We start from the raw sequence: 27,617 nt of genomic DNA, 5'->3' as shown, positions 1-27,617 counted from the left end.
TTTACTGATGCTTCTGCACGCAGCAATATAACTCTTCCTTGTTTTACTACATGATTAAAATGTATTTACTTAATAATCTGTTGATGGATATTTGATTTGTCTTGACTAATAAATTTTAGTGTGATGCTTGTATGAATCACATTCTTTGAAAATGAAGTAGGTTATCTTAGAGTTGGTAGGAATTGTTAGAGCAATGCTCATTAAGTTTCAGTTCTAGGAGTCAGTTTTAAAGGGAAAATGATTTAGAATTAAATTACATACTATGTGGACAACTTAATACAATACTTAGAATCCTGATACTAGGTAATACTAATGACAGTATACATGCGATTCTTAAGTCTATATACAGTTGTTTCTAACTTATCTCATTTGTAATCTTTTCTCTTGAAACTTTTTATGATAAAAATTTAAGCATATTAAAAGTAGTAATATGTGCCCATTGTTTTAATTTTTTGTGGTCATGAGTTCTGTTGGTTGTCTTTCCTCTATAATCTGACTATCCCATACCTTACTTGGTGTTTAGAAGTAAACTCTGACATAGGAATTAATTGCACCAGTAACTATTGCAGGGTCATTTTCCTATATAGCCCTCCCTAGCAGTGTTTTCTAAGGTTTTACAGTATCTTCTAGTTGATCCATTTTTCAGTTGCTTCAAATGTTTTGTTCCAGTTGAGGCACACATTGTGAAAGCCTGTGTTTAACGTCTTCTTAACCCTCCATCTTTCTGTTTTCTGGCAGTTTATTTGTTGGTTCTGCAGTTTCTTGCTCTGGACTTACTAGCTTTACTGTAGTGGTGTACTTGATGTTTCTTTGTCCTGTGAATTTTCTGTAAATTGTTAATTAATTGAGTCTAGACACTAGATCAGTCTCAGGTTTTACTTCAGTTGTTTATTTTTCTTTTGCCAGAGATACTTTCTAGATGATTTTTTGTTGTTGTTGGAGGCAGGGTTTCTCCATAGAGCCCTGGCTGTCCTGGAACTCATTTGTAGGCCAGGCTGGCCCACTCTCAGAGATCTGCTTGCCTCTGAGTCCCAAGTGTTGTGGTTAAAGGCATGCACCACCATGCCTTTTAATAACACTTTTTTTTGAGTCTTTCCTAAATTCTGGGTACTCTTGATTATTTTTTGCTCTTCATAGATTTTTGCTATTTTACTCATTATAAGTTAAACATAGCTTTACTATGACAGGTTGCCTAAAATTTAATTTTCATTATTTTTGCTAATGTGAGAAGCAAATACAGCTTGATCTGAATTTTCAGAATTTTGAATCAGTGAAGAAAATAAAAAAAATTAGTTTTTCTTCTTTTTCTCCCAAATACAAACTAAGACTAGATGCTGTTGTTTAGTGGCTTCTGGACTATTCCCTTCCTTCTCTGAGACTTTGATTTTGGAACTAGAAATTTTCAGTCTTTATGTTTTCATGTGTAGAGCCTATTAATCAGTGTGAATGATTTAGGTAGAACATTTTTGTTATATATTGTTGAATCTATAGATGTTAGGAATTGATGAGATGGAGAAGTTTGCAGACATTGATGTCCTTCGTGCACTGCTTCAAGGGCCTTTTTTGATTGGAAAATTAGAATTTTTGGAACATGTTCTTGTGTTGTAGCATTTCAAATACTTTTTCATTTTTTGCCCTTAAGCTTCAGAATATATGTACTGCATTTTTGGGTATTATAAAAAATTATGTTACCCTTGTCATGTAGTATTTTAGTTTTGGATGTCTGACAGTCAGGTGTGAAATACCAGATTATTGGAATTTAAGAGATAGAGGATTTTAATGTGAGATTTTTCTCCAGCTAGAGAGCATTTGTCTAATGCTCTCAATTGTGGGCTGCGTGCTTTCCTCTCTCTCTTCCATTTCCTGGGTTTCCTTAAAACTCCAGTTTTTGTTGTAGAGAACTTCACTGCTTTCTTTGTGGTCCAGAATCTTTTTAATTTCACATAGTTCCATTGTCTGTCCTTAGTATTATTTACCATTGTTAGAATTTTTATGATGATTATTTTGTATCTGATTATATTTAAGTTTTGCTACTATTCTGTTAATCCATGGGCAGAGTTTTCCTATCTCTTAATGCCTTTTTAATTTTGTTCAGTGGTGTTTAAAAGGAGAAGTATTTTACTGCTTTGGTTAGATTTGTTCTTAAGTCTTTTATTTTTTTAAAATTATTGTCTTCCTGGTTTTTTCTTAGCACACTTGTCATTGTATGGAAAAGCTGCCGAGTTCCAAGTTGATTTTGTGTCAGGCTACATTGCTGAAGGCTTCCATCAGTACTGATAGTTCTCTGGGGGAGTCTTCAGGCTCTTGTATGTGTAAGATCAGAGTGGTTGCCTCTTGCTTTTTCCTGTGTCCCTTTCCGTTACTTAGTTAAGGGCGCAGTGAGGAAGAGTGGAACCCAGGATGCACACTTGTCTGGATTTGATTTTAGAAGAAAGGCTTTGGTTTTTTTCAGTTTAATATAATATTGGCTATATGTTTATGTGATCATAATTACACTGGAGTTTTTCTATTTCTGGCTTCTTTGAGCCTCTTATCGGGATGTGGGGCTTTGTCAAAGCCTTCTGAAATGATGCTGGTGACAACTGGCTCTGACCTCCACTAATTGTTTTTCCTTTTGTTTAAGTTTTTCAGATAGGGTCTTGATTTATAGCCTAGCTTAGTCTTGAAGGTATATGGCTTCCCTACTCAGCCTCCTCAGTGCTAGGATTACAGTGCTGATCCCTCAGTGCTGATTCCCCTCCACTCCTTATCCTAGACAAGGTACAGGGGCTGAAAGTGGCTAAGTGTGTCTTTGCAACTCTCCATAAATCTCTGTCGGGCTAGTTTGAACAGCAGGATAGGCCTCTGTTGCAAGGCCTCTTCTGGGTGTATATAATTGAAAATAGTCATTTTATTCAAGTGAGTTTTAAAATGGCTGTTTCCTTCTAGCTTTGGAGTTCTGTGAGGAATGCCTACAAGTACTGTGGGCCTCTAGGTGTCCTGTTTACCTCCTTCTGGCAGTTTGAAATTGTATAATTGTATTTGTGCACTACTGCCAGTTAGCCAGCTAGTGCTGCTCCTCACTTTGTGCACTTCTTGGCCTCTCAGGGTTTGTTTTTTGTTTTGTTTTGCTTTGTTTTGTTTTGTTCAAGGAAAGAAAGTCATAATTTTGAATTTGCTAACCTTTTTCCTTTTCAGAACCTGGAAAGACTTAAGCTTTTACAAATGAGGCTGAAACTAGTGGAAGGTGCAAGTTAGCAGCCTTTGGGCATTTTTGTTTTTTAAAGTGATATCCACAGTATAAGATTCAGCGTATTAACCATTTTCGAGTGTACAGTCCAGTGGTATTAAGTTCAATTACATTGTTTCTAGCAGATTCTAGTTAGGAAGCTTTCATTCATAATTTTCTTTTGTCTTTCTGGTTTGAAGCTTAGACATTTTCGGATCCTAAGCATGTCCCAGGCTCTGGAAGCCAGCTTGCTGCTTTGTTTTCTTGACCCCTCTGTGCACACCTTTTAGGAGTAGAGACCGTGCAGTGTCTGTCTTTTTTCTATCTGGTTTATTTGTCTTACCAAGTACTTCACGGTCAAGAATACTATTCCAAGATGAGCTTTTGGCTCAGTGGTTAAGAGTACTGACTGCTCTTCCAAAGGTCCTGAGTTCAAATCCCAGCAACCACATGGTGGCTCACAGCCATCTATAATGAGCTCTGTCTGAAGACAGCTGCAGTGTACTTAGAGATAATAATAAATAAATCTTTGGGCCAGAGTGAGCAGGACTGGAGTGAGCAGAGGTCCTAAATTCAGTTTCCAGCAACCACCTGATAGCTCACAACCATTTGTACAGCTACAGTGTACTCATATACATAAAAATAAACAAATCTTAAAAAAAAAAAAGAAAAGAACAGAGTGACTTAAGTTCTATTTAGAATGTAGTCAAGTTGTTAGAATTGTCTGGTGTGTCTGAGTTTGTGATCTGGGTCATTCATAATTTCTATTTAACCCCTGATTAGAGGAGTTAGACATGGGACAGTTTGGGTGCATGGGTAATAAGTAATTTTAACTGTTTGGAATGTTTATAATTTGTTCCAGAACTTTATGCTCTCACGTAGGCACTGGAAAATACTAAACTGCAGTCGGTGGTTAAAGTGTCAGAAAACTACTTGTTCTATCTGCTAATTTGGGTTTTTATATAGATTGAGATTGGGAATGCCTTGAAATGAGGGAGTATTTCCTTCTTTAATTTGGGGGCTTAATTCCACGTGGTCCTTTGATCTCTTTACTGCTGTGATGAGTTACAGCTTTTAGATTCGTCTGGCCTCACCATTATGAAGGGGCAATCTGGCTGGTAAGGGTGCTGGAACGGTTACCTAGCGTTATGCTTGGCTGTGAGGGACAGTTCCTTTTCGTAGAAGTATGGGCTTCATACTTCAGAGGTAGATCCGCGATATTGCTCATATCAGACATTGCTGATAATTGTGTTATGTAGGTGAGTCTTCGGGCAAGAGCAGCATTTATCGTTTGGCATCACTTTGAAAGTGTAGATTGCCTTTAAAGATCTTGTGCTTTCTACTATGAGGAACATTGGGTTTCTACTATGAGGAACATGGGTTTTGAGACATTTTTGTCTTTACAGTGGCAAATGGTACCAGATTAGTGCTTTTTGAATTCTTAAGTTTGCTTTTAATAAATTCTGGGAGGAAATAGGGTCTGTTAGAAGCAAGACAGTTTCTAGAACCAACTAGAATGCTCCTTGAGGGCAAGAATGTTTTTGTTCATTTAGAGAACTCTAGATTTTTAACAGTGTTCAGAATTTGGTAGAAGGTCACTAACTAATTTGTTATTATTTGGAAAATTATTTTTTCAAAGCCTTCTGTGTTCATTCACTAGAGGATAATAGGTTTTATTTTGTTTGAGAATTTGGTTATCTAGAATTCTTTATATTTTTTAACTAGACATAGAGTGAACTGAGATTATACATAGTGATAAATTTCTGTGAGACACCAATTCTTTTTAGTTTCTTTGAACATGGGCGTTTATGAGCATGTTATAGGTCTATGACTTTTGTCATGCTTTAATTTTTTTTTTTACTGTTCTTATTTCTAGGACTAGAGCAATCATATTTCTTTTATGCCTGACACCTATATATTCTAAAGAAAGCATATTGAATTTTATAAGTAAAATTTTTATTCATTTAATACCCATTTAATTCTAATTCATTTAATGCTTCCTTAAAAGCCATGCAGAATGAAGAGAATGAAGTAAAACTTCAGTTTTCATGAACTTACATTCTCAATACGAGACAGAGAAGCAAGGTAACATTGGGTAAAAACAGCTCTGAGAACAGATTCTTATTCATGTAGGTTAAACTGGAAAAAAAGAACTTTTGCAGTAGCAGAATTTTTCACATTGTGGGGGAATGAATAATAGTTTCTTACATGTAACATTTCATCCCTCCGGTGCCAAGAGTTTTTCAGTCTAGGCAAAAGCTAAACAATGTATAATGTAGGGTTGATTTGATCCTTCAGGCATGTTAGAAACAGGACGGTGTCTGTTTGCCTGTGGTGGGATCTCTATGGAATATTGGGAACAGAGATTGGAAAGGTAAAAGATGTACTGTTGTGACCAACAGGTCTCCAGATGGCCTCACAGGTTGTGTGGAAGCCATAGGTAGCATTTGACAAGATAGAGAGGCTTCTTGTGTAAAGTAGGTGCCATGGAAAAGTGGGGCTAGACCACTTGTTCTTGTCTAGGGTATCACTGATTTTCTAACACTATGAAGGGTACTTTGTGAAACACATGTAGAAAACACTGAATGGAGTTGTATGGTGTGATTTTCTTGTAACCAGCAGAAATGAAGGCTTAATAGGTCAAAGTGTTGACAACCAAGGACAGTAAGTGAGTGCAAGAGAATGTTGTAATGCACAGCATTGTAGTCTCTTGGCAGCGGAGTTCTGTGGTTAGGAATAGATGAGTCAAGGTCAGGGCTGTATTTTCACAGTAAATGATGTCTGAGTCTGGCTCTGTTCTGTCTTTCTACCTTGTGTGTGTTCTTGTGTGTGTCAGTCACATCATCCCTACTGCTTGTCTTAAATATCTCTCTGCCCCTAATTTGGGTTTTGAAATTTGTTTTGGATTAGATTCAAGTTTATTAGAAATTTCTGAAACAAAGAAAAGTTTTCTTTTGAGATGGTTTAAATAGAGGATATGTAGACTTTATAAAGTGTAGGCATCTTGGTGTATGGCAGTTGTCGTTGACATCACATATTTAGTATTCTAGACAAATTACATTGTGGCATTTAACTGTATTCATAAATATTTATGGTGGTGGGCATTGAATGTAAACCTTATGTGTATAGGCGAGTGCTCTCCCACTGGACTATACCCCAGCTCCATACTATATAATTATAGTAGTTGCAGCTCTGGGACTTGAGGTAAAAGATAGACCCTGCCCTTCTTTTCTTGGTGATGAGGACCAAACCCAGGGCTTTGGGCTTGTTAAATAGGCCCAACCCCCAAAGATTTTATTACAGAAAAATCTCAAACATACTTCAAAATAAAGAGAATAGTATTATGAACTGCCATGTGCCTGTAGATGTGTGGTCTTGTTTTATCTATTTCTTTGGTATGTGTTTCATGGACTGTTTTAAAGCAGTTTCCAGGAAGATACATCATTTTCATTGTAACTATTTAGACATTTAGTAGCTAAAGGCTCAGTTCTATTTCTTTTGCACAAAAAAGTGTAGTTTTGTGTGCTTTTTCTGTTTTTTTGTTTTCTTTTTTAAATTTTACTTTGTTTTTATTTGCTTGCTTGTTTTCTAGAGAGGGAGAAGCTGTGGAGTTTGATGGGTGGGGTGGCGAAGCAGCTCTGGGAGAGAAACTCTGATCAGAATATAGTGTATGAAAATATATTTTAAATAAAAAATGTTTATATCCATTTAACATTATCTCTTAGGGAGTACGGTTTGAGTACAGATATCTGTTTGTTTCATAAAAAGCCATCCCCCCCACCCCACCCCTTAATGCAGTTTGCTTGAATCAGGTTACAAACAAGTTCTAGTTGTTCTTTAAATTGACAGTCCCAGCAGTGTGAAGTGTTTTTGAATATACTATTCTAGGAGAGGGCTACTGTTTTCACAGTCATGCTGTTTGCAACTTGGTTTTACTGTTCTGTAAAACAAGATATTAAAATAGTTAGTTCCCATATTCTGTGATCTTTAAACATAGAAAAGCTTGCCCAAAGAGGAAGAGTGGGTGTGCATAATCCCATTTACCTAGATGTCTCGAGTAAGTGGAAGCTGGGATCTGACAAAGGCTGATTTGAGGAGACTGCTCCTCTAGCACTCCGCGCAGGACTTGAACTGTTGTCAGGACTGTTTGCATAATGCTAGACTAGGTGTTGTCTCTCTTTGGGTATTGGCTTCTCCTTTACAAGATATGGAGTAGGTGAGTTAAAGTTTTTATATAGTTCCTAATTTTGGTGTGTTTGTTTTACATTTCTCTTTAATTTTAACAGGATTCTCAAAGCTGGATTGGTGGAAACAATGAACCATTGACTGGCTTTACGTGGCGAGGTGGCTGTGAAAGAGAAACGACAGGCATCCAAGTTTGGAATGAAGTGTTTGTGATTGACAGACCTAATGGGACAAAAGTAAAAGTCTACTTACACTTTGCTATTTTCTTCTGTATTTTTTCTTGAGCAATTTTCTGGTGTTAAAATTTAAAAGAACACAAAACTATTAATGTCAGTAAATTTAATGGCTAGTATATTAAAATGTACAGTGGTACATAAATATTTTTCTTGATTTAATTACTGCTTTGAATGGTATCATTTAATGTATGATTTTTGTAGGCATTTTTGGTGATTCTTTTACTAAGTATTTTAAACTTGACAAATCCCTAGGTGGCTGTGCTGCTGATGGATACCCAGGGTGCTTTTGACAGCCAGTCAACCATTAAAGACTGTGCCACGGTGTTTGCTCTGAGTACTATGACGAGTTCTGTCCAGGTGAGCCTGTGCATTGTGTCAGTTCATAAAATCCTACCTTTGTGCAACCTCAGGAAAACACTTTTGATTGAAGGAAAATGGGTTAGATGTTAGAGAGAGCTAGTTGTATTTCTTACTACTTATGTAATAAGCTGTAAAATTATATTCTTTGAATTAGATATAAAGGATGAAGTTACACCAAGCCACCTTTGCTTTAATCACACACAGAACAGGATTTTCATTAGTTCTTGAAGGAATTCTTTCAGTGTTTTGACCACATTTTTCCCTCAACCCTGTCCAGACCCACCCCTTTCCTACCACCTAGATTTGGGGTCTCACTTCTTCTTTTTCTCTGATAACTTTTTTTCTTTTTTTTAAAAAAATAAATAAATTTTAACAGATGCTTTTTACAGATGTTAATAGAGTTGAGCATTGTCTGCAAGATTCTCTTACAATTCAAAGTCTTTTCATATATTAAAAACTCAATTTAATCAGTATACTTGCTGTGTTAATATGAAAACCTTACAACAAAATGCAGCATCGGTGTGTGTGAAGTCAGTTTCTACACACGTATGGCTGCTACCTGTATGTCTGGCATCTTCAGAAAACTGAAGAATATAAATGAACAGTAAAAGATGACTTAAGGTACCTAACATGTTTATGATTACAAATCTTGCAAAAAACAAGAGAGCGGTTAAGTGGAGGATTCACATTTTTTCATACAATATATTTTGATCATATTTTCTACCTCCCTCCGTACGCACTCTGTCTTCATTTTAAAAATACCAACAAACTATTAAGTCCAATTTGTGCTGCTGGTGTGCATGTGGTGAGTATATGCACATTCAGGCAAACATTCATACAAATTAAATAGAAATTAAGAAATCTTTAGAGGAAAGTTATTAAATAATGTTGATAATTAAAATCAATCACTGGACTGCTTAACCAAAATCAAAACAAAAATACCAAATAATTAAACAGCAACCTAGTTTTCTATTTGGTTTCTTTGGTAGTTCTTGATTATTTGAACTGAAAATAAGAATTAGTTAATTACTTAATTATGTCAGTTGACATAGCCATTTTGTATTCCTTTCCTTTTTTGGGATCACTTGTATGGATTTCTCCCTGGCTCAAAAATTAATGCTAGGAGGATGGTCTCCTCGATCCTGCTGGTGATAGATAATACATGAGAAAGGATATTTGAACATTCTAATTCAGTAGAAACTGTATCAGTGGTCGTTAAGTAATCCTTCAGAATGTCTTGTGACTTTGTGATGATTTCTAATTATGTCAGAAACACAAGCCGTCTCATTTAGCACCCTATCTTCTTCTTCCATAACTTGAAGCACCTGACTGGAAGAAGTCTGGATATTAGGTGTGCAAAGAGGAGTTCTTGTCAGCTTACTTTCTGTTCCCGGCCAAGGATACCTGTCACTACTCACTCAGAGATGCTCCTGGCAAAATAGCATGACTGTAGATCCTGAGAGGCAGCAGAGGCCTCCTTTACTGTTTTTCACATTTTAGCTCTTCTGGTTAGCTGATGCTACAGTTTGAGGCTTGCCTCTCAGATTACAATAACGGAGCTCTATCCTAAACTTTGTTTGCTGCTATTCTTTTGCTTATATAACTACTTGATGGTAGGAGATTTGGTTTTGGACCACTTATACCACGCAGACACTTTCTTATCTATAAACTGTGGATTTTACTTATCCTGCCTATCTCAAATGTAGTTGTGTATTGTGAAAGATGAAATCTAAGTGAGATAATGCTTATAATATTAATATATAATTAATGTATAGTTTATAGACTTGCTTTGTGAGGATTGGTAATAAGGATTGACATGTAGTGTCATGGATGCAGCTGTGTGCCACTGAGCTGCAGTCCCAGCCTCAGAAGGACTTTGTACAGGGCGTTTTCTTCCTTGAGTTGTGGTTTCCCTGCAGGGCAGTGCACTTGTGTTGAGGTTGAGGTAGGCGGATGAGTTCCATGGCCAGCGCTAGTTAGAGGCCGGGCACATAAGGCTGTATAGCAAGAGGTGACATAGCTTTTCTTCTGGGCTGGGAGACAGATGACACATTCTTGATACTTTCAGTAGACTCTTAGGACTTACTGAGTCCAAGGCAGTGTGCTGGGATCCAGTGATTTAAAAGACCATCTCTCTTTACCTGTGTTCTAAAAGTTTAGGCCCACACAGATAAGAATAGATTTGTTATGCTGTTGGCCTTTTATATTTTAGGTACCTTGTTTGCCATTAATCAGTGACTAAGCATCCCCTTTTGGTGTTTATACTCATAAATAAACTCTCGAGTTTATTTTGATTATCACCCGGTTGTTCTGTCATAGAGGTTGTGTCTGTAGGTGTCACTGTAGCTCCTTCTTTTCGAATGCTCTGTCATGGAAGGACTAGACCTGACAAACCCTAAGAACAGAGAACAACCATTATCAGTTCTGCTCTGTGTTTGGGAAAGCCTTCAGAACATCCTAAAAAGGGTGATAGTGCCACCTACTGCTACGTTACTAGTTTCTATGGCCTGGTAAACACCTCATGCTGCTTAGGCTCATCACCTCAAGCAAAAAGACCAGGCGTGCGTGACAATGCGTGCCAGTCATTGCAATGCTCTGAAATCTTAGCACATGGGAGGCAGAGGCAGAAGCAGGAGAATTGTTAATGTTTGAGGCCAGTCTGGACTAAGTAGGGAAATCATTTCTAAAAATCTAGAACAAAACCAAACAACCAAAAAGCCCAGACCCTACTGAATGAACATATATCCTGTCCCAAGAAGAAACTTATTTTTCTGAACCTTGCTCCTTACATTCTTCACCTTACACAAGGAGTGAGACAGCCTTTGCTTCTCCCTGGCCTGGCGCTCACTGTGTCGTCTAGGGCGGCCTTGACTCCATCCAACTCGTCTGCCCCGCTCCTCAGTACTGGGCTCTCAGGAGTGTATCTTCACACCTGGCTTCAGTTCATCTTTTCTTGTCTTTTAAAAATGACATAATAGGAAAGAGACCGAGAAACAGGAAGAGACAGTACATGATACTGTGGGGCCATGAGTATGTGTGCTTTCATGAATTTTACTGCTTCTCTTTTAATAAGCAAATGCTTTCCATATATTACTGGTTAATATAGTGGCTAAGTGATTAATTTGTGATGAGGTCTAAAGTAACCTTACTTACTAAAAGGGAATTACTCATTAAAACACTAATAAAATCAAAATAAATTTTGTTTTAACAGGTATATAATTTATCTCAGAATATTCAAGAAGATGATCTTCAACACCTACAAGTATGTCTTAGAGAATATATATATTTATACCAAAGTATTAAAACAATTCATTTTTATTGTAAATTCATGTTTAGAAGCCTTTAAAATATTTGAATTTTGTATGGCTTTAAAGAAATGGTTGATGGGTTAACTAGAGGATGTTTCTGATATACCTAGTTTATTAGCCAGTGAAATGCCTGAGATTCAGATAAGACTGACTTCTACTCTGTGACTTCTTTGTGTCTCCTTGATGGCATTATCTTAACTAACATGGTTTATAGTTATTTACAGAGTATGGAAGACTTGCAATGGAAGAGATCTACCAGAAGCCATTTCAGGTAAGTAAGTGTTGTAGCACTTTAAAAACGGACCTGTGAGAAGCTTTAACCACAAGGACATTATAAACTCATTTGGCACTAGGATCAAAACAACCTGTTGGTGTATCACCATCAGCTTACTACTAGTTGAAGCCCAGCAGTATATGAAACAAGGAAATGACTCTCGATTCTTCTGCAGTACTTTACTTGTGGAGGGTACTTCTCTTAATTGGATGTTATTTCATTCTAGAACTTAAGACAGTAGCAAATTGAAGACAGTATGTCAGATTTATCTTACACATGGTAAAGTTATAAATGATCTTTCAGGCTTCCTTTTTTGTGATGTATTACAGTTGCAGTCATTCTCCTGCTCCTCTTCATTCATGTAGACAGGTTGAGGGTCGCAAGCTGCTGCTCACACTGCTCTTGCTTGCAGGGACCAGGGAGGAACAATCGCTGTGTGCCTGTTGGCATGTGGAGAGCTTCCTGTGTGTTGGCTTCCTAGTGATCTTAATAGCAGTGGACTTACATTAATTTTTGCCTCATTTTTATCTGACACATCTGTTTTAGGCAATCACTTTTATGAAACAATTGGCTTCCTTTTGTATATATGGGTAAAATACTCTATATTTGGTTTATATCAGTTTTTCTAATCTAGAATGATTTATCCACTTGCCAGTGCCTGGTATTTTTGATTGTCACAGTTTTGTGGGGTGGTTAATACTACTGGCATGTAATGTAGAGGCCAGAAACATTCCATATTGCAAAGGGCAGCCACGTACAGTAATTACCTGCTTCAAAATATCAGTAGTGCTGAGAAATCAAATATAGTATGGATAAGACATTTATAAGAACAGTCTCTTTAATACCATAACTATAACAAGTGTGGAATTAGCCATCTAAAAGTGTAGTTGTTCTAGTTATATAGGTTGATTTAAAATGATGATCCCCATATACCTTTTGTTCAGTTTTGGCTTTGGGTGTTATTACTCCATTGACTGTAGTGACAATTTTAAGCAGAGCTTAGCAGCTGATGCCAGGGCTGGGCAGTTGCTTTAAGTGACATTGATGGTAACCATGGAGAGTATACTCACTATTTGGTTACTGGAACCATTTTTATTTTAAAATTTTTGGTGGCCGGGCGGTGGTGGCGCATGCCTGTAATCCCAGCACTCTGGGAGGCAGAGGCAGGTGGATTTCTGAGTTCAAGGCCAGCCTGGTCTACAGAGTGAGTTCCAGGACAGCCAGGGCTATACAGAGAAACCCTGTTTCGAAAAAACCAAATCCAAAAAACCAAAAAACCAAAAAAAAAAAAAAAAAAAAAAAAAATTGGTGCTGAGAATTGGACCCAGGACCTCATCAAGAATGACAGTCATATATGTTCTGCCCACCAAGCTGCTACTCATTATAGTCTTGATTAAAGTTGTTTATAGGAGGGCCTTTTCAGTAACCTGAGGATTTTGTAACAAGTGATTTGCATTTTTTTCTGTATGTAGACGTTAATGTTTTTGATTCGAGATTGGAGTTATCCTTATGAACATTCATATGGCTTGGAAGGCGGAAAGCAGTTCCTTGAAAAGAGATTGCAGGTAAGCTCCAATTCCTGGAGAGGAAAGCATGTCTTAGGCTAGGTGAAGGTTGGCTTCCTGGACTATCTGACCTTACCCCCTCATGTCACGGGAGTAAATGATTTGTCCTAGTATAAGCAGATAATGCTGTGTAAGTGGTAGGCTCTTGCCAAAGAAGATAGTCTTAAATAAATATGAAAGAACAAATGTTCCTCTCTCGAGGGAACTACCTACCAGTATATATTCAAAGACTGATGTTTTTGAAAGTGACTGTTGTTATTTATTGCATTTATGTTTAGGTGTGTACATGTCACAGCGTATGTGTGTAGGTCAGACAACTTTTCGTAGTTGATTCTCTCCTTTTATCTTTACATGAATTCTTGATAGTGAACTGAGGTCACCAGCCACTTTGCATCTTTACACTTTACATCTAGGCTTTTTAAAAGAACCAGATATTTTCACTCCTATGCAGTATGCATCAAAAAGCATTCCTGGAAAATGACCTCATGAGCAAGGTCATAATTCTCTTAACTTTAGAGGCACTTCCTGCAAGAATACGCAAGTATTTCCAGATTACATTTCCACATTCAGAAGAGTGTGGATCTTTTGTTATGTGCTGGGTTCAGAAGATTTTTGTCTGTCTGTGGTATGGTACATTTCATTTCTCAACTGCATTCAAATACTTGGGGCATAGTATGACTTTCTTATTCTATTAATCTAATTTTAGATTAATTCTCAGGTTATTTGGAAGTCATTTTCAGACTGAGGTAATTTATCAGGTTTACTTGTTTGTTTGTTTTCTGGTTATTTAGAAGAAATCAACATAACATATTAGTCATAGCTGAACTCTGAATTATGTACTTGTTCAAAGACAAGGGAGTTATTACAGTGATGCATCTAGTCACACATTTTTAAGTGTGCAGCTTAATGAGTTTGTAAAATGATCATAGATATATAACTTGTGCCCAGAATCACCTAATTCCATGTGCTTGCTTTACTAAAACCTCTATCATTTTTAACAGATTTTGTTTTTGTATTTCATACAAAGTACAAACAGGATCACAGTGATCTACCTGCCTCTGCTTTTCTAATGCTGGGATTAGAGGTTTGCATCACTATGTTTACTCAGAATATATACTCTTACTATGTATAGTATTGTACTGATAAATAACTACCTTTCATTGTGTTGATGGAGATGTAGGTAGTTTATAGGTCTTAGTTATGAACAGTGCATGTTTTGTTAGAATGACCTTTGGAAGAAATGGCCTTTCGAAGAATGCATGAGTTAACCCCTGGATGCAGGCGTGGAGCAGTGACACTTGAACACACCTTTAATCCCATCACTGGAAGTCACAGGCAGGAGGCTCACTCATGAGCAGGAGGGCTGCCTGGCCTCCACAGAAGGTTCCATCTAGGCCAGCCACGGTATAGAGTGATACCCTGTCTGAAAAAACACCTCCTAATGTAGACATGCTAGTAATTATTTTTTAAATGTTTTTTAAGTGTTGACATGCTAGTATTATTTATATTTATTTATTTATAGTTTAAGTTTATTTCATTGGCTGATGAGATTGTTTAGCAGGTAGACACTTGCTTCTAAGCCCAATGACAGTAGTTCCGTCTCCCAGGACCCACGTGGTAGGAGGAGAGGACAATTGTTAAAGGTTGATCTCTGCATGTGTGCCATATTGTAGCACACATACGCCCTCCTCACACTTACATGCACATGCATACACACAAAAAGAAATACATAAAGTGTGATAAAAGTTCTTAAAATACATAGCAGTCTCTTCTTTCTCAAAGATCAGTGATTGGCATAAATAATAGATAATTGAGAGCACTGAAGTTCTTACTCTGTTTGGTCTACACTGAGCTCTTTTAAAACATTATGTTTGTGTGTCTATTGATATGTGCATGTGAGTGAGGTGCATTTGGAGGCCAGAGTGTGGTGTCCTAGATGGGTGACAGGCAGCTTGCTGGGAACCAAGTTGGTTCTCTGCAAGAGTAGTTCATGCTCATAACCACTGAACCACCAGCCCCTGCGCCCCAACTCTTCACTGGACTTTATACTTTGCTCAGAGCTGTCTTAATCTTAGGAAAATCTGCTTTTTTCTTATTTCAGTTTGTTTAGTATGATTTTGACATAAGTGCTTTAAAGGCAAATTCTATATTAGTTTCTAAGTCACAATCTCAGCTTGTTATTCAGGTATCAGGTAATTAGTTGTTCATTTGTTTTGGAATTTCAGACAGCTTTCTCTAAGGAAAAACATGCTTTTAAGTTGATTGAAGTGACCAGAAATAACCTAAGTAATAGTAAAGAAAACTGTAGCGTAGTCTGCGTTTAGTGTGCATGTGTGTGGGTATGGCATGTATGTGTCCTTTTTCATTATTTTAAGGAAAGGAAGGGCAGCCTGGGAATTGGGCGACAGCAGGAGTCTCCAACGTGTCCCCTCTTTCTGCTTCTGGAATTAGAGTTCCAGGAAGCAAACTGGGAGAAAGAGGCGATTTCCTTCCCACTTTTTCTGGGTGTAAAGTCAAGACACTTAGCCTCCTCCTTCCGGGAGAGTCAGTTCTCGAAATTAGTTCAAGACCAGCCACATGCACGGTTTTCTTTCTTTCTTTCTTTCTTTCTTTCTTTCTTTCTTTCTTTCTTTCTTTCTTTCTTTCTTTCTTTCTTTCTTTCTTTCTTTCTTTCTTTCTTTCTTTCTTTTCTTTCTTTCTTTCTTTCTTTCTTTCTTTCTTTCTTTCTTTCTTTCTCTCTCTCCTCTCTCTCTTTCTCTCTCTCTTTCTCTCTCTCTCTTTCTTTCTCTCTTTCTTTCTCTCTTTCTTTCTCTCTTTCTTTCTCTTCTCTCTTTCTTTCTCTTTTTCTTTCTCTCTTTCTTTCTCTCTCTCTCTCTCTCTCTCTCTCTCTCTCTCCCTCCCTCCCTCCCTCCCTCCCTCCCTCCCTCCCTCCCTCCCTCCCTCCTCCCTCCTTCCCTCCTTCCCTCCTTCCCTCCTTCCCTCCTTCCTTCCCTCCTTCCTTCCTTCCTTCCTTCCTTCCTTCTTGAAAAAAAAGTAAAAACATGATAAAATTGAAGATTTACATGGAAAATATTTCTGACAAAATTGAAGAAATATATAGAAAAACACATTAAAATTGACAATTTTCATAGAATATTAAAGAGTAAAATGATAGCCATAAAAACATTGCTAAATTAATTGAAAAGGGAAGTAGAAACATTTTATGATAGAATTGAAGATTTACATGAAAAATATTTCTGATAAAATTGTAGAAAAATATAGAATAACATGTTAAAATTGATGATTATCATGGAAAATTACACAGATAAAATGGTAGGCATAAAAATTTCTAAGTTGATTGAAAGTGGAATTATAAATATTTTCTGATAAAATTGAAGATTTACATGAAAAAATAATCTCTGATAAAATTAAAGAAATATATAGAAAAACATGTTAAAATTGACTATTTCATGGAAAAATTATACAGATAAAATGGTAGGCATAAAAATATTTCTAAGTTGATTTTTAAGTGGAATTATAAACATTTTCTGATAAAATTGAAGATTTACATGGAAAATATTTCTGATAAAATTGAAGAATATATGTAGAAAAGCCTGTTAAAAATTGAAGATTATCATGGAAAATAATACACATAAAATGGTAGGCATAAAAACATTACTAAATTAATTGAAAGAGGAATTACAAACATTTTCTGGTAAAATTGAAGATTTACATGAAAAATATTTCTGTTAGTCTATGTCTTTTTATTGAGGAATTGAGTCCATTGATGTTAAGAGATATTAAGGACTAGTGATTGTTGCTTCCTGTTATTTTTGATGTTATTTTTATGTTTGTGTGGTTACTTTTCTTTTGGGTTTGTTGGAAGAAGATTACTTTCTTGCTTTTTCTAGGGTGTAGTTTCTCTCCTTGTATTGGCGTTTTCTATCTGTTATCCTTTGAAGGGCTGGATTTGTGGAAAGATTGTGTAAATTTGGTTTTATCATGGAATATCTTGGTTTTTCATCTATGGTGATTGAGAGTTTTGCTGGATATAGTAGTCTGGGCTGGCATTTGTGTTCTCTTAGAGTCTGTATGAGATCTACCCAGGATCTTCTAGCTTTCATCATCTCTGGTGAAAAGACTGGTGTAATTTTACTTTATAAGTCTGCCTTTATAAGTTACTGACCTTTTTCCCTTACTGCTTTTAATATTCTTTCTTTGTTTAATGCATTTGGTGTTTTGATTATTACATGCCAGGAGGACTTTCTGTTCTGGTCCAGTCTGTTTGGAGTTCTATAGACTTCTTTTATCATGGGCATCTCTTTCTTTAGGTTAGGGAAGTTTTCTTCTATAATTTTGTTGAAGATATTTTTTAGCCCTTAAAATCTTCGCTCTCTTCTATACGTATAATCCTTAGGCTTGGTCTTCTCATTGTGTCCTGGAGTTCCTGATGTTTTGGCTTATAAGTTTTTTGCATTTTGCATTTTCTTTGACTGTTGAGTCAATGTTTTCTATGGTATCTTCAGCACCTGAAATTCTCTCTTCTATCTCTTGTATTCTGTTGTTGATACTTGCATCTATGACTCCTGATTTCTTTCCAAGGTTTTCTATCTCCAGCGTTGTCTCGCTTTGTGATTTCTTCATTGATTCTACTTCCATTTTTAGATCCTGGATGGTTTTGTTCAGTTTCTTCACTTGTTTGTATTTTCCTGTAATTCTTTAAGGGATGTTTGTGTTTCCTCTTTAAGGGCTTCTGCCTGTTGACCTATGTTCTCCTATATTTCTTTAAGGGAGTTATTTATGTCCATCTTGAAGTAGTCTATCAGCATCATGAGATGCAATTTTAAATCCAACTCTTGCTTTTCTGGTGTGTTGGGGTATCCAGGACTTGCTGTAGTGGGAGAACTGGGTTTTGATGTTGCCAAGTAGCCTTGGTTTCTGTTGATAGGGTTCTTGTGCTTGCCTTTCACCATTTGTTTATCTTTGGTGTTAGTTGGTCTTGCTGTCTCTGGCTGGAGCCTGTCCCTCCTGTGGGCCTGTAAGCCTGTGTCTGTACTCCTGGGACACCAACTCTCTTCTGGCAGGGTCTGTGCACAGAAGGCTGTGGAGCCACCTGGTTCCCTGGTACAAATGGCACCTGGAAGGCTCCTGTCCCAGCTGCTCCACTAATCGTATGCCCATGCACTCCTAGCTGTTCCTGTCCAGAGAGATATTGGAGAAAAGGTAGAGATCTCACCTCCATGCTCAGAAGTGGAGGAACTGCTAGGAGGTCACTCTTTTCTGGCGGACTGTGCACAGAAGGCTGTGGTGCTACCTGACTCCCTGGTATAAAAACATCTGTGTCCTTTTTAAAATTTAAAAACAAATCTTTTTACAACTTTACTCTATTTCTTCTTTTAGGTAAAACAAAACCAGCATGAGGAGCTGCAGAATGTCAGGAAGCACATTCACAATTGCTTCTCAAACCTGGGCTGCTTCCTTCTACCACATCCTGGTCTTAAAGTTGCCACGAACCCTAGTTTTGATGGACGACTGAAAGGTGGGCATCCCATGCTTCCTGAAGCTACTAGGTAGCAGTTGAACGTTTGTATTGTATTTCATTTTCATTTTTGATATTATAAATGTAGTTATAACATTTATCCTTCCAAGCCCTCCCACACAGCCCTCCTTGCTCTTTTTCAAATTCATGGCCTCTCTTTTTCACTAATTGTTCTGACATACATATATATTTGTGTATATACATATCTGTTTCTAACTATAACTGCTCAGTTTGTATAATGTTACTCATATATATTATATGTTTCAGGGCTAACTAACAACTGCTTGGTTTGGTCCTCCTTGAGGAAGACTACTTTCCCCACTCTGCGTTGCTTAGTTGCCTGTAAATGTCTCCTAACTTTCCATTGCAGTGATGACTGTGACAGCTGAGTGCTCCCCTGTGTCGGCTCTACCTTGCCTTTGGCTGCTTTGCCACTCTTTAGCATACCATTTTATTTTATTTAAAAAAATTTTAAGAGGTTTATTTATTTTACATATATAAATGTTCTGTCTGCATGTACATCTAAAAAAACAGCCTAATACTGGAATTTAATACAGTACCCTGTATGATTTGCTTTTTAAACAAAGGTGTTTTAGTTACTCTAGAATTTGTTTTGAAAGTTCATCATTTGAGCTGAAAGACTGATGGGGGAAATGATATAGAAGAGTTTCTTTCCTGTAGGGGCCATGGCATAGTTAGATGAACTTTTTTAGAAAAAAGAATCTTCACTAATAGAATCCACTTCACTGTGTGTTTTTCAAAAACAAAATCTCATGAGTTCATGTCATTGAGAACTTGTTGTGTTTTGGATTAATATGGTGGCTAACTTCATGTCCATCAGATATCGATGAAGACTTTAAACGGGAGCTTCGAAATCTGGTTCCATTGCTGCTTGCTCCTGAAAATCTTGTTGAGAAAGAGATAAGTGGATCTAAAGTCACTTGTAGAGATCTTGTAGAGTATTTTAAGGTAGGTGAACTCTAAGCTAAATGGCTGTCTCAAAAAGAAATGTTAACTTTTTAATACATCTTTATGGACAAGAAATTTACTTTCTAGCAAATAAAACAATGTATATTTTTTTGCCTTGAATTCATTATATCAACATTAAGGATATGGAAGGATCAGTTGCTAAAAGTACTTGCACAATCATGAGGACCCAAATTCGATCCAAGATACCATATAACAAGCTGGGTTTCTCACATAGTTAGGACTCGCTTTAAAGGATAGGAAAGCCTTTGAATAGGGCTTTCGCTTCCCAGCTCATTGACAAAATATGAGGCCCAAGTTTAGAGAAAGACCATGAATGTGAAAGGAGAACGTGTGACTCCTGTTCTCTGCATGGTAGCGTAGGGTGGGCCCAGACACACGTGCATATAAACACAGAGGGCCATGCCTGTACGTGGGACGTACACACACAGGGAAACAGACAAATCTTTTTAAAGAGATGACAGACATGGTGTCTTCTACTCAGTTGACACTATTTGTTCTCAGAATACCCTTCATTTTCTGCATATCTGTTGTGGAGAGAAGAGCCATTCATGACATTGTAACACAGCTCTGCCATTGTGTGTGATGCCTGGAATAGTTGTATAGCCCACCTTCTCCCAGAGTCTTCCCATAGAGTTCTGAGGACTCATAAGACTAGCTAGAACTTTCTTGTGTTTGAGTCTAGGTAAGTTACTTGTGGAGGTTTTGTTTTCCTGCTCTTTTTTAGCTTTCCTGTTGGAACAAGTTGACCATACAGAGTTGTATTAATAGCTAAGAGATAGGTGGGTGGGAGAGCCCAGCTGGGGAAGCTAACGGGCTCTGCCCTGTTGGATGCTCAGCACCGAGTGTCATACCTTTGCTGTGTAGTTATGCATTGAGTTTGAATCTGTAGAAAGCTGAGGTAAAACTTCCTGTTTGGATGCTGTGAACTTGTTCTCCTCTTCTTCCTTCCTCCTTTATCGTTTGAGGATTTCCTTTTTGTGTGTAGTGTGTGTTGATTAAATACACACTCTGTTCCCACGCTCACCTCATCCCTTAGCTCCTCGCCATTTGTTCCTTGAAACTTCATGTGCTTTTTAAAAACATAGTTTTATGCTTTGACTACAAGTTAGGGTTTCTTTTGAGTTAAAATATTTAAAGTAAAATGATGATTTAACATGTTTTCTAACATCTGTTTGAAACATTGAAAGTAGAAGAGAATTAAAGATTTCTTTTTATAAAATAGATGATACTTTACATATAAAACTTTAAAATGTGAAGTAAAATTTTAGATAAGTTGGAATTATGTTTAAAAAATTCTGTAGAGGATTTTATTTGGCCACATACCTATGTGTTAATATAGGACAGGATTGACTTTGTTGGACTTAGGAGTGTGAGTTTTAAGGCCTAGAACTTCATTTTTATGGTGTGAACTGTAATGTTTAAAGATATTTCTTTGGGGGACATTGTATCAAATTGTATTCTACACCAATACAGTGAATCTTCTGTCTTTTTAGGCATACATTAAAATATATCAAGGAGAAGAACTACCACATCCAAAGTCTATGCTTCAGGTAAGAGTAAGACAGTGTGCTGGGGGTGGAGAATTAAAATCATGGCTTTAGAGGGATACAGTCTAACTCAAATGCTTTTCGTATAAGGTGGTTTCATAGAGGCCTTTCTGAACTAAATGCTTTTGTACTTTGATGAAGGACTATTGCTTGAAATAAGAATTAGTTCCATTTACCAGTAACGAGCTGCCTAGTGCAGCTAGACTTTGTGTGTATGTTTCCTTTTGGGGGCGTTGTTATTTTTATACATTTCCCATAGTCTAAAATTTACCACTTTGGGCAATTTCTTAGTTTTATAGTGGATTAACAGTAATTGTAATTAATAGTATATAGTGGATTATTAGTAATAGTAGTAATAGTAATATATTTTGTTGCTTTGCAACAGAAGATAGTTTGTGTGTTTGAAAATGACTTTTGTGTGAATCTGGTTGTTCATACAAGGGATTCTTAATTCCCAGGATTTAGCACATTTTGGGATTACATGTTTTTATCTCTGTCCATTTCCTGAGTCTGTAAATCTGTTTTAGCACAAATCCCAACCAGACAGGGAGTCCTGTTAAGCCTGCGTCATACCCTTGATACTGATACACCCTTCCAAAAAGGAAAGGAAAACTAGGGAGTGATATTTTTTCTGTTCATTTCCATAATTATTTGTTGTATATAATTTATTATGTTAATAGGAATTTATAGTCATAGGGCTTTTTTCACAGTAATAGTAATTTTATTTTATGTTTTAGGCAACAGCTGAGGCTAATAATCTTGCAGCAGTAGCAGGAGCAAGAGATGTCTATTGTAAGAGTATGGAGCAGGTTTGTAACTAATGTTGAAGCTTTCTGCCACAATAGAGTAGAAGATGCTTTATATTTAAAGTAATTGAACTAATTTGCACTCCTTACATATTGTCATGCTATGTTGTTCTATAATTGTCTTTTTATGGTCTCTGCTGGAGTAAATTGTTAGTAAATAAGTTATATGGCTAGCATGCAGGGTATGTTTTCTGACTTTTAATTCAGAATTTTCAGCCTGGGATGGAAGTAACAGTAGCTTGAGTCCAGTGCAATTTTTGCACTAAGCGCGCTCTTCTTTGAAGTACTGTGTTATGTGTTCTTTAATTTATTCTTTTGCTAGTAATCTATTGTGCTGCTTCTGTTTACTCATGGGTAAAGAGACATCAGAGAGGGCAGCGTAAAAACTGCATTTTCAGTTTTCGTAGTTTAGTCACATTTGGAAAATTACTTGATTGACACAGTGTCTTAAGGTTTCTATTGATGCAATGAAACACCATGAGCAAAAGCAAGTTGGGGAGGAAAGGGTTTATTTGGCTACACTTCCATGTCACAGTTCATCACCCAAGGAAGTGAGGACAGGAACTCAAGCAGGGCAGGAGCCAGGTGACAGGAGCTGATGCAGAGGCCGTGGAGGGTGCTGCTTACTGACTTGCTTTTCCAGTTTACTCAGTCCTCTTTCTTACAGAGCACAGGACCACAATGGGCTGGACCCTCCCTCATCAATCACTACAAAAATGCCTTAGAGCCTGATGTTATGTCAAGTTGACATAAGACCAGCCAGCACAGACAGTTAATGTAATTACTTATAAGTTAAGCTCAAGTTTAAAGCAGCCATGTTAAGTAGTTTAATTTATGAGACTAAAATCTTGAGCAGGGCATACTTTCAAGTATTACGTCTAGCATGTAAGCTCTCGTTATAATTGGCTTATACAGGTATGCGGTGGTGATAAGCCGTACATTGCACCTTCAGATTTGGAGCGAAAACACCTGGATCTCAAGGAAGTGGCGCTCAAACAGTTTCGTTCTGTGAAAAAAATGGGTGGAGATGAATTCTGTCGCCGTTATCAGGACCAGCTTGAAGCTGAAATCGAAGAAACCTATGCAAATTTTATAAAGCACAATGATGGCAAAAATATCTTCTATGCTGCTCGCACCCCTGCCACACTATTTGCAGTCATGTTTGCTATGTATATAATCTCAGGACTGACTGGCTTCATTGGCCTAAACTCTATAGCTGTCTTATGCAACCTTGTCATGGGGCTGGCACTGACGTCCCTTTGTACTTGGGCGTATGTTAAGTACTCTGGGGAGTTCAGAGAAATTGGAACAATGATTGATCAGATTGCTGAAACACTATGGGAACAGGTTGGTATCTATTTTTTGATTTTGCAGTGACTAATCTGACTTTTATGTGATTTCCAGTTTGTACTTTCTATCTTATTTGTACACCTACTTTTTCCTTTTTCACATGAGGATGGGTTTGGTGTTTGTTTGTTTGTTTGTTTGTTTATTTTGTGGTGGTGGTGATGTTTTGATTTTTTTTTAAATGTAGAATCTAGTTTAGTTAAATCTTGTTTCCCTTTGTTCATAATTATAGTTAACTTTGACTAGTTTTAGTCTGTAATATCTTGGTTTGATTCTTACTTAGAAGCCTGATGATTAAGCCAGGCCGTGAGCAGGGCTAGATTTACTAATGATATTTTTCTCTGAGCAAAGAAAATACTGTGAACAAGCAATTTTAAAGGTAAGAAAAAAGTTTTGAAGTACAGTCAGTGCTTTGGGGAGGAAAATGAGCTTTTTTCCTAACCAATATTAACAAGACACGTAGGAGAAATATGTTAGGTCTTCCTGTCTTCTGTGAGGAGGGTGCAATGTATTGTAGTACTCTAAGGAATAATCCCACAGAGATTTTTTTTCCCAAAGGAAGATTGACATCTGTTCCGTGGAAGCACAGAGAAGGGCAGAGCAGCGGCACCTGTCCTCTCGGGTCAGGCCAGGGTCCGAGGCCGGCCTGGCTCTGGCTCAGCTGTCCCCTGTTACGGAAAGTTTGTTGTTAGATTTCTGCCTGGATGGCTTGAGTGTAGACGCTTCTCTTGTGGTTGTTAAAATGATCTTCATTAAGTACCCAGACTTCATCTCATCATGTGCAGGAACAGAATGGAAGCTGGAATTATTATAGATAAGCAGCGGTAGAGGCCTGGGCCGTGTCACCTCTAGGTCAGCGAGGCCTTACTAGAGATTTGCATGCACAGGTGCATGTTAGTTTTCGTTTTCAGTTTAAAGACTGAAGGAGTCACTGATTTTTTTTTTTCCCTGAAGACAATTGGTTAGGTATTATAACAACATCATTGTGACTGTATAAACTAGTGGTTCTCAACCTCCTAAGACTTTGACCCTTTAATTCAGTTTCTCATGTTGTGGTGACCCTCCAACCATAAAATTATCTTTGTTGCTCCTTCATAACTGTAATTTTGCTACTGTTATGAATTGTAATGTAAATATTTGGAATGGGTAGAGGGTTGTCACGGGTTGTGAGTCACTGGGGGAGAACCACTGGTACAGACTAAGCTGCTGTATGAACTTGAACTCTCTTTTCAAAGTACTCTTGTGTTTAAGATCTTCGGAGTTTATGTCAAGGTCAAAGTTTTGTCTCTTAAAATCAGTCTTACTGCTTTGCTGTCTTGATATTTTCAAATAGAAAAATAGAGTAAGAATCATTACCACATCAGATGCTTTAAAAATAATCTACTTTAAAAATTTGAATCATTACTATTCTTCTACCTTGATTTTAATAATTACACGGTGTCTTTTGAAATCCTTTCTGTTAGTATTGATTCTAGGGCTTTAGAGGTGCCATTATTATAGAAGAGTCTCACGGGACAATCTCGGCTGTCTAAGGTTATTTTTAGTGTAGTGCAGTGAGGTGAGAGCCACCAGTCCCGGTCCCTGTCAGAGAAGACTTGTGCTGTGTTCACCTAGTCTTGTCTAAAATTTCTTTGCATTTCTCTTTTCCTTTGCTTCAGAGGAGTCCCAGGAAGGTGAGAAACTACAAAGTCTGAAATTGTTCTAGTCTTTAACTGTAGCTTCGAGGCATCTGAGTCTCTGTCCTAACACATCACTCCGTGTTTTAGGTGTTTGCCAAACTGTTTGAAGTCAGTAGACGTCGGAGGGTCCACCGTGCTCTCTCGTCAGCACAGCGACAGAGACTGTCATCCAACAATAACAAGAAGAGAAATTAGACAGGATTTTTAACTTTTTTCTCTATCTGAAGTGTTCACACTTACACATGTAGGACAATAAGCAGGACCGTCTGGGCCGGTCTGCATAATGCTGTATACATACCAGATTTGATGCTGCACATAGGGTATGGATTGCACATCCGTCTCATAGGATTTGTAAATGGTTTGAATAAGAGGAAAGTAACTTTTGTTGCATTATAAAATGTCTTAACTGCATTGTTTGTAGCATCATAACTTTTTCTTTTTCTTTTTTCTTTTGGGAGAAGCATCTTTTTATTTCTCACATTCCTGATTATTTTTGTCATTGATTTAAATTGAATTTTTTATATCTGTTTTTATATGTCCTCTTTTTTTACCTCATGCTTTTGTTTGTTTTGCACATTTCTCATACCACAGGTATTGAAGCCCCTGGGTGATAATTTGATGGAGGAGAACATAAGGCAGTCTGTAACAAACTCTATCAAAGCAGGCCTGACTGACCAGGTGTCTCATCATGCCCGATTAAAGACAGACTGACAGTCATCTCCTCACGGACTCCACTCTCCCTTGTTCATGCTTGCTGTACAATGAGAACTCAGATAAATAAACCAAAGTTTACAATCAACTGTAGAAGTAGTTTAGTGTAACTGGCTTCCCAGATGGCTGCCACAGAGTGTGAACATGGTTGGTTGTTTTCAGCCTTCCTTTGCTGTCTCCTCAGACCTGGCGATTGGCTGAGGAGCCTTAGTTTATCATGCACATCTGTGCCATGTTTAATTCTTTTCTTTCTTTTTACCGAATTTAATGTTAGTGAAATTTGTCTTATGTAAAAGGATATTTCAGGGAAATATTTTAAGAAATCTATTTAGAGTCTCTTTAATATAGTGTCCCATTGAAATTTTAATTTTTAGAGAATTTATGAATCACTGTATCAAGAATCAGATGGGAATGACAATGAAGCCTTTATTGAGCCACTACATTAAAAGTGTATATTGCTTTACTGCCTTCAATGCCAGTATTACATAAATGCATGTATCAGACACGTCACACAAATCACATGACAACTCTTGTAGCTGAGAAGGTAACTCTGAGGTGTACATTTGTCTTGCCTTTTTAAATTTGTAAACCTGCCCTGAAAGGAGATGCATTATCTGGGAAACTGAACTGTTTTTTTTGCAGTTTAGCCTTCATGTACATAAAATATGCCATTAATTTTATTGGGGGAGAAATTCCATCCAAAAATGTTGCCTACAGATATGAGTTAAGAGTGTCTGTACAGTGTGTAACTTTTATTTTCTAAAAATTACAGGTAGGGCATGTATATGAATTATAAATATATAAATACAATTTTGTATTAAAAGTTTTGTAGTTTATGGCAAAATCTGGTTCTGTGGTAGGCTAATAAGTACAGTCCCGTGAAAGGAATGTTTGTGGCTCATATCCGTGTGTGAATGCATAGACAATTTGAAGTTTTGATATATTTGTGATATTTATCTTCTTGAGCACTGCAGTCTCACCCCCAAGAGAATTCAATGGGAATGTTTTATTGTGACTTGTCCTCTGTTGCATTTTAAAGTTATTTCCTGTAATTTATTTTCAGTACATAATTAAAAATTTGTTGTATATATAAAATGAAAGTTGTGATTCTTTTTGAAAGAATTTCTTCAAGTGTGTATCTCACCATATAACTCGTATTTGTTCATGCTGAAAAGAGTGTGGGTCAGGGTCACTGAGTTAGAGCTCAAGGTATTGTACTTAAAGCCAAGCTGTAAAACGTTATTTTTCTGTCTGTATATGTAAGGGATGTTTTTTGTGATAGCCTATCTGGGGATTTATTAATTTTAATCATCTCTCCATCTCTACCCTACTACCATTGTGTGTGTGTGTGTGTGTGTGTGTGTGTGTGTGTGTGTGTGTGTGAGAGAGAGAGAGAGAGAGAGAGAGAGAGAGAGAGAATATACGTGTGTGTGTGTGTGTGTGAGTGAGTGTGATATGTAAAGCTACCGTTTTCCAGTACTTAGAACCGTCTTTATAGATACCTATTCACTCCCGTTTGGTTTTTAAGAGCATCCATATGTTGAGTTGCACACACGCAGGTCTGCATTTGCTTTGGCTGCATAGCTTCCCTTCACTCCCACCCAGTCTGGCTTTAGATGGAGTGTATTTCTTTCCGTCTGTAGTAAACTGCCTTCTCATCTGTTCCTACACAGAAAGAATCCATCAAGAAAGTCTCTTACTTCTCTGACCACTTTGTTTTATGAGTGCTGTAAATTGTTTTTATGAATGAAAAATAAAAAGTTTGTTGTATACTAGCAATTGTTCTGAAATTGAAAACTTATACAGTTTATCCCCCACACCGTCTTTTTTTTTTTTTTTTTTTTTTTTTTAAAGTCTTAGACCTTGGGACACTATTGTATATC

General features: G+C 37.2%; 1 protein-coding gene across 3 annotated transcripts in view; it reads left to right on the top strand.

Moving 5' to 3' along the window:
- Positions 1–26,426, top strand: part of Atl2 (atlastin GTPase 2) — a 47,084-nt gene extending 20,658 nt beyond the window's left edge. For 2 of the 3 annotated variants that reach the window (XM_052186432.1, XM_052186434.1), the window contains 11 exons: positions 7,495–7,629; positions 7,882–7,986; positions 11,201–11,251; positions 11,512–11,568; positions 13,044–13,136; positions 18,516–18,654; positions 19,496–19,623; positions 21,138–21,194; positions 21,929–22,000; positions 22,913–23,344; positions 25,615–26,426. In XM_052186432.1, coding sequence (XP_052042392.1) covers positions 7,495–7,629; positions 7,882–7,986; positions 11,201–11,251; positions 11,512–11,568; positions 13,044–13,136; positions 18,516–18,654; positions 19,496–19,623; positions 21,138–21,194; positions 21,929–22,000; positions 22,913–23,344; positions 25,615–25,734 — 1,389 coding nt within the window. In that variant the 3' untranslated portion in view covers positions 25,735–26,426. The other variant, XM_052186433.1, reaches the window with a different exon arrangement.
- The last annotated feature ends 1,191 nt before the right edge of the window (positions 26,427–27,617 follow it).

Source organism: Apodemus sylvaticus, chromosome 6, assembly GCF_947179515.1.
Source record: "Apodemus sylvaticus chromosome 6, mApoSyl1.1, whole genome shotgun sequence".
NCBI lineage: Eukaryota > Metazoa > Chordata > Mammalia > Rodentia > Muridae > Apodemus > Apodemus sylvaticus.
The sequence above is the reverse complement of the archived record's forward strand: the minus strand, read 5'-3'. Positions and strand labels throughout refer to the sequence as shown.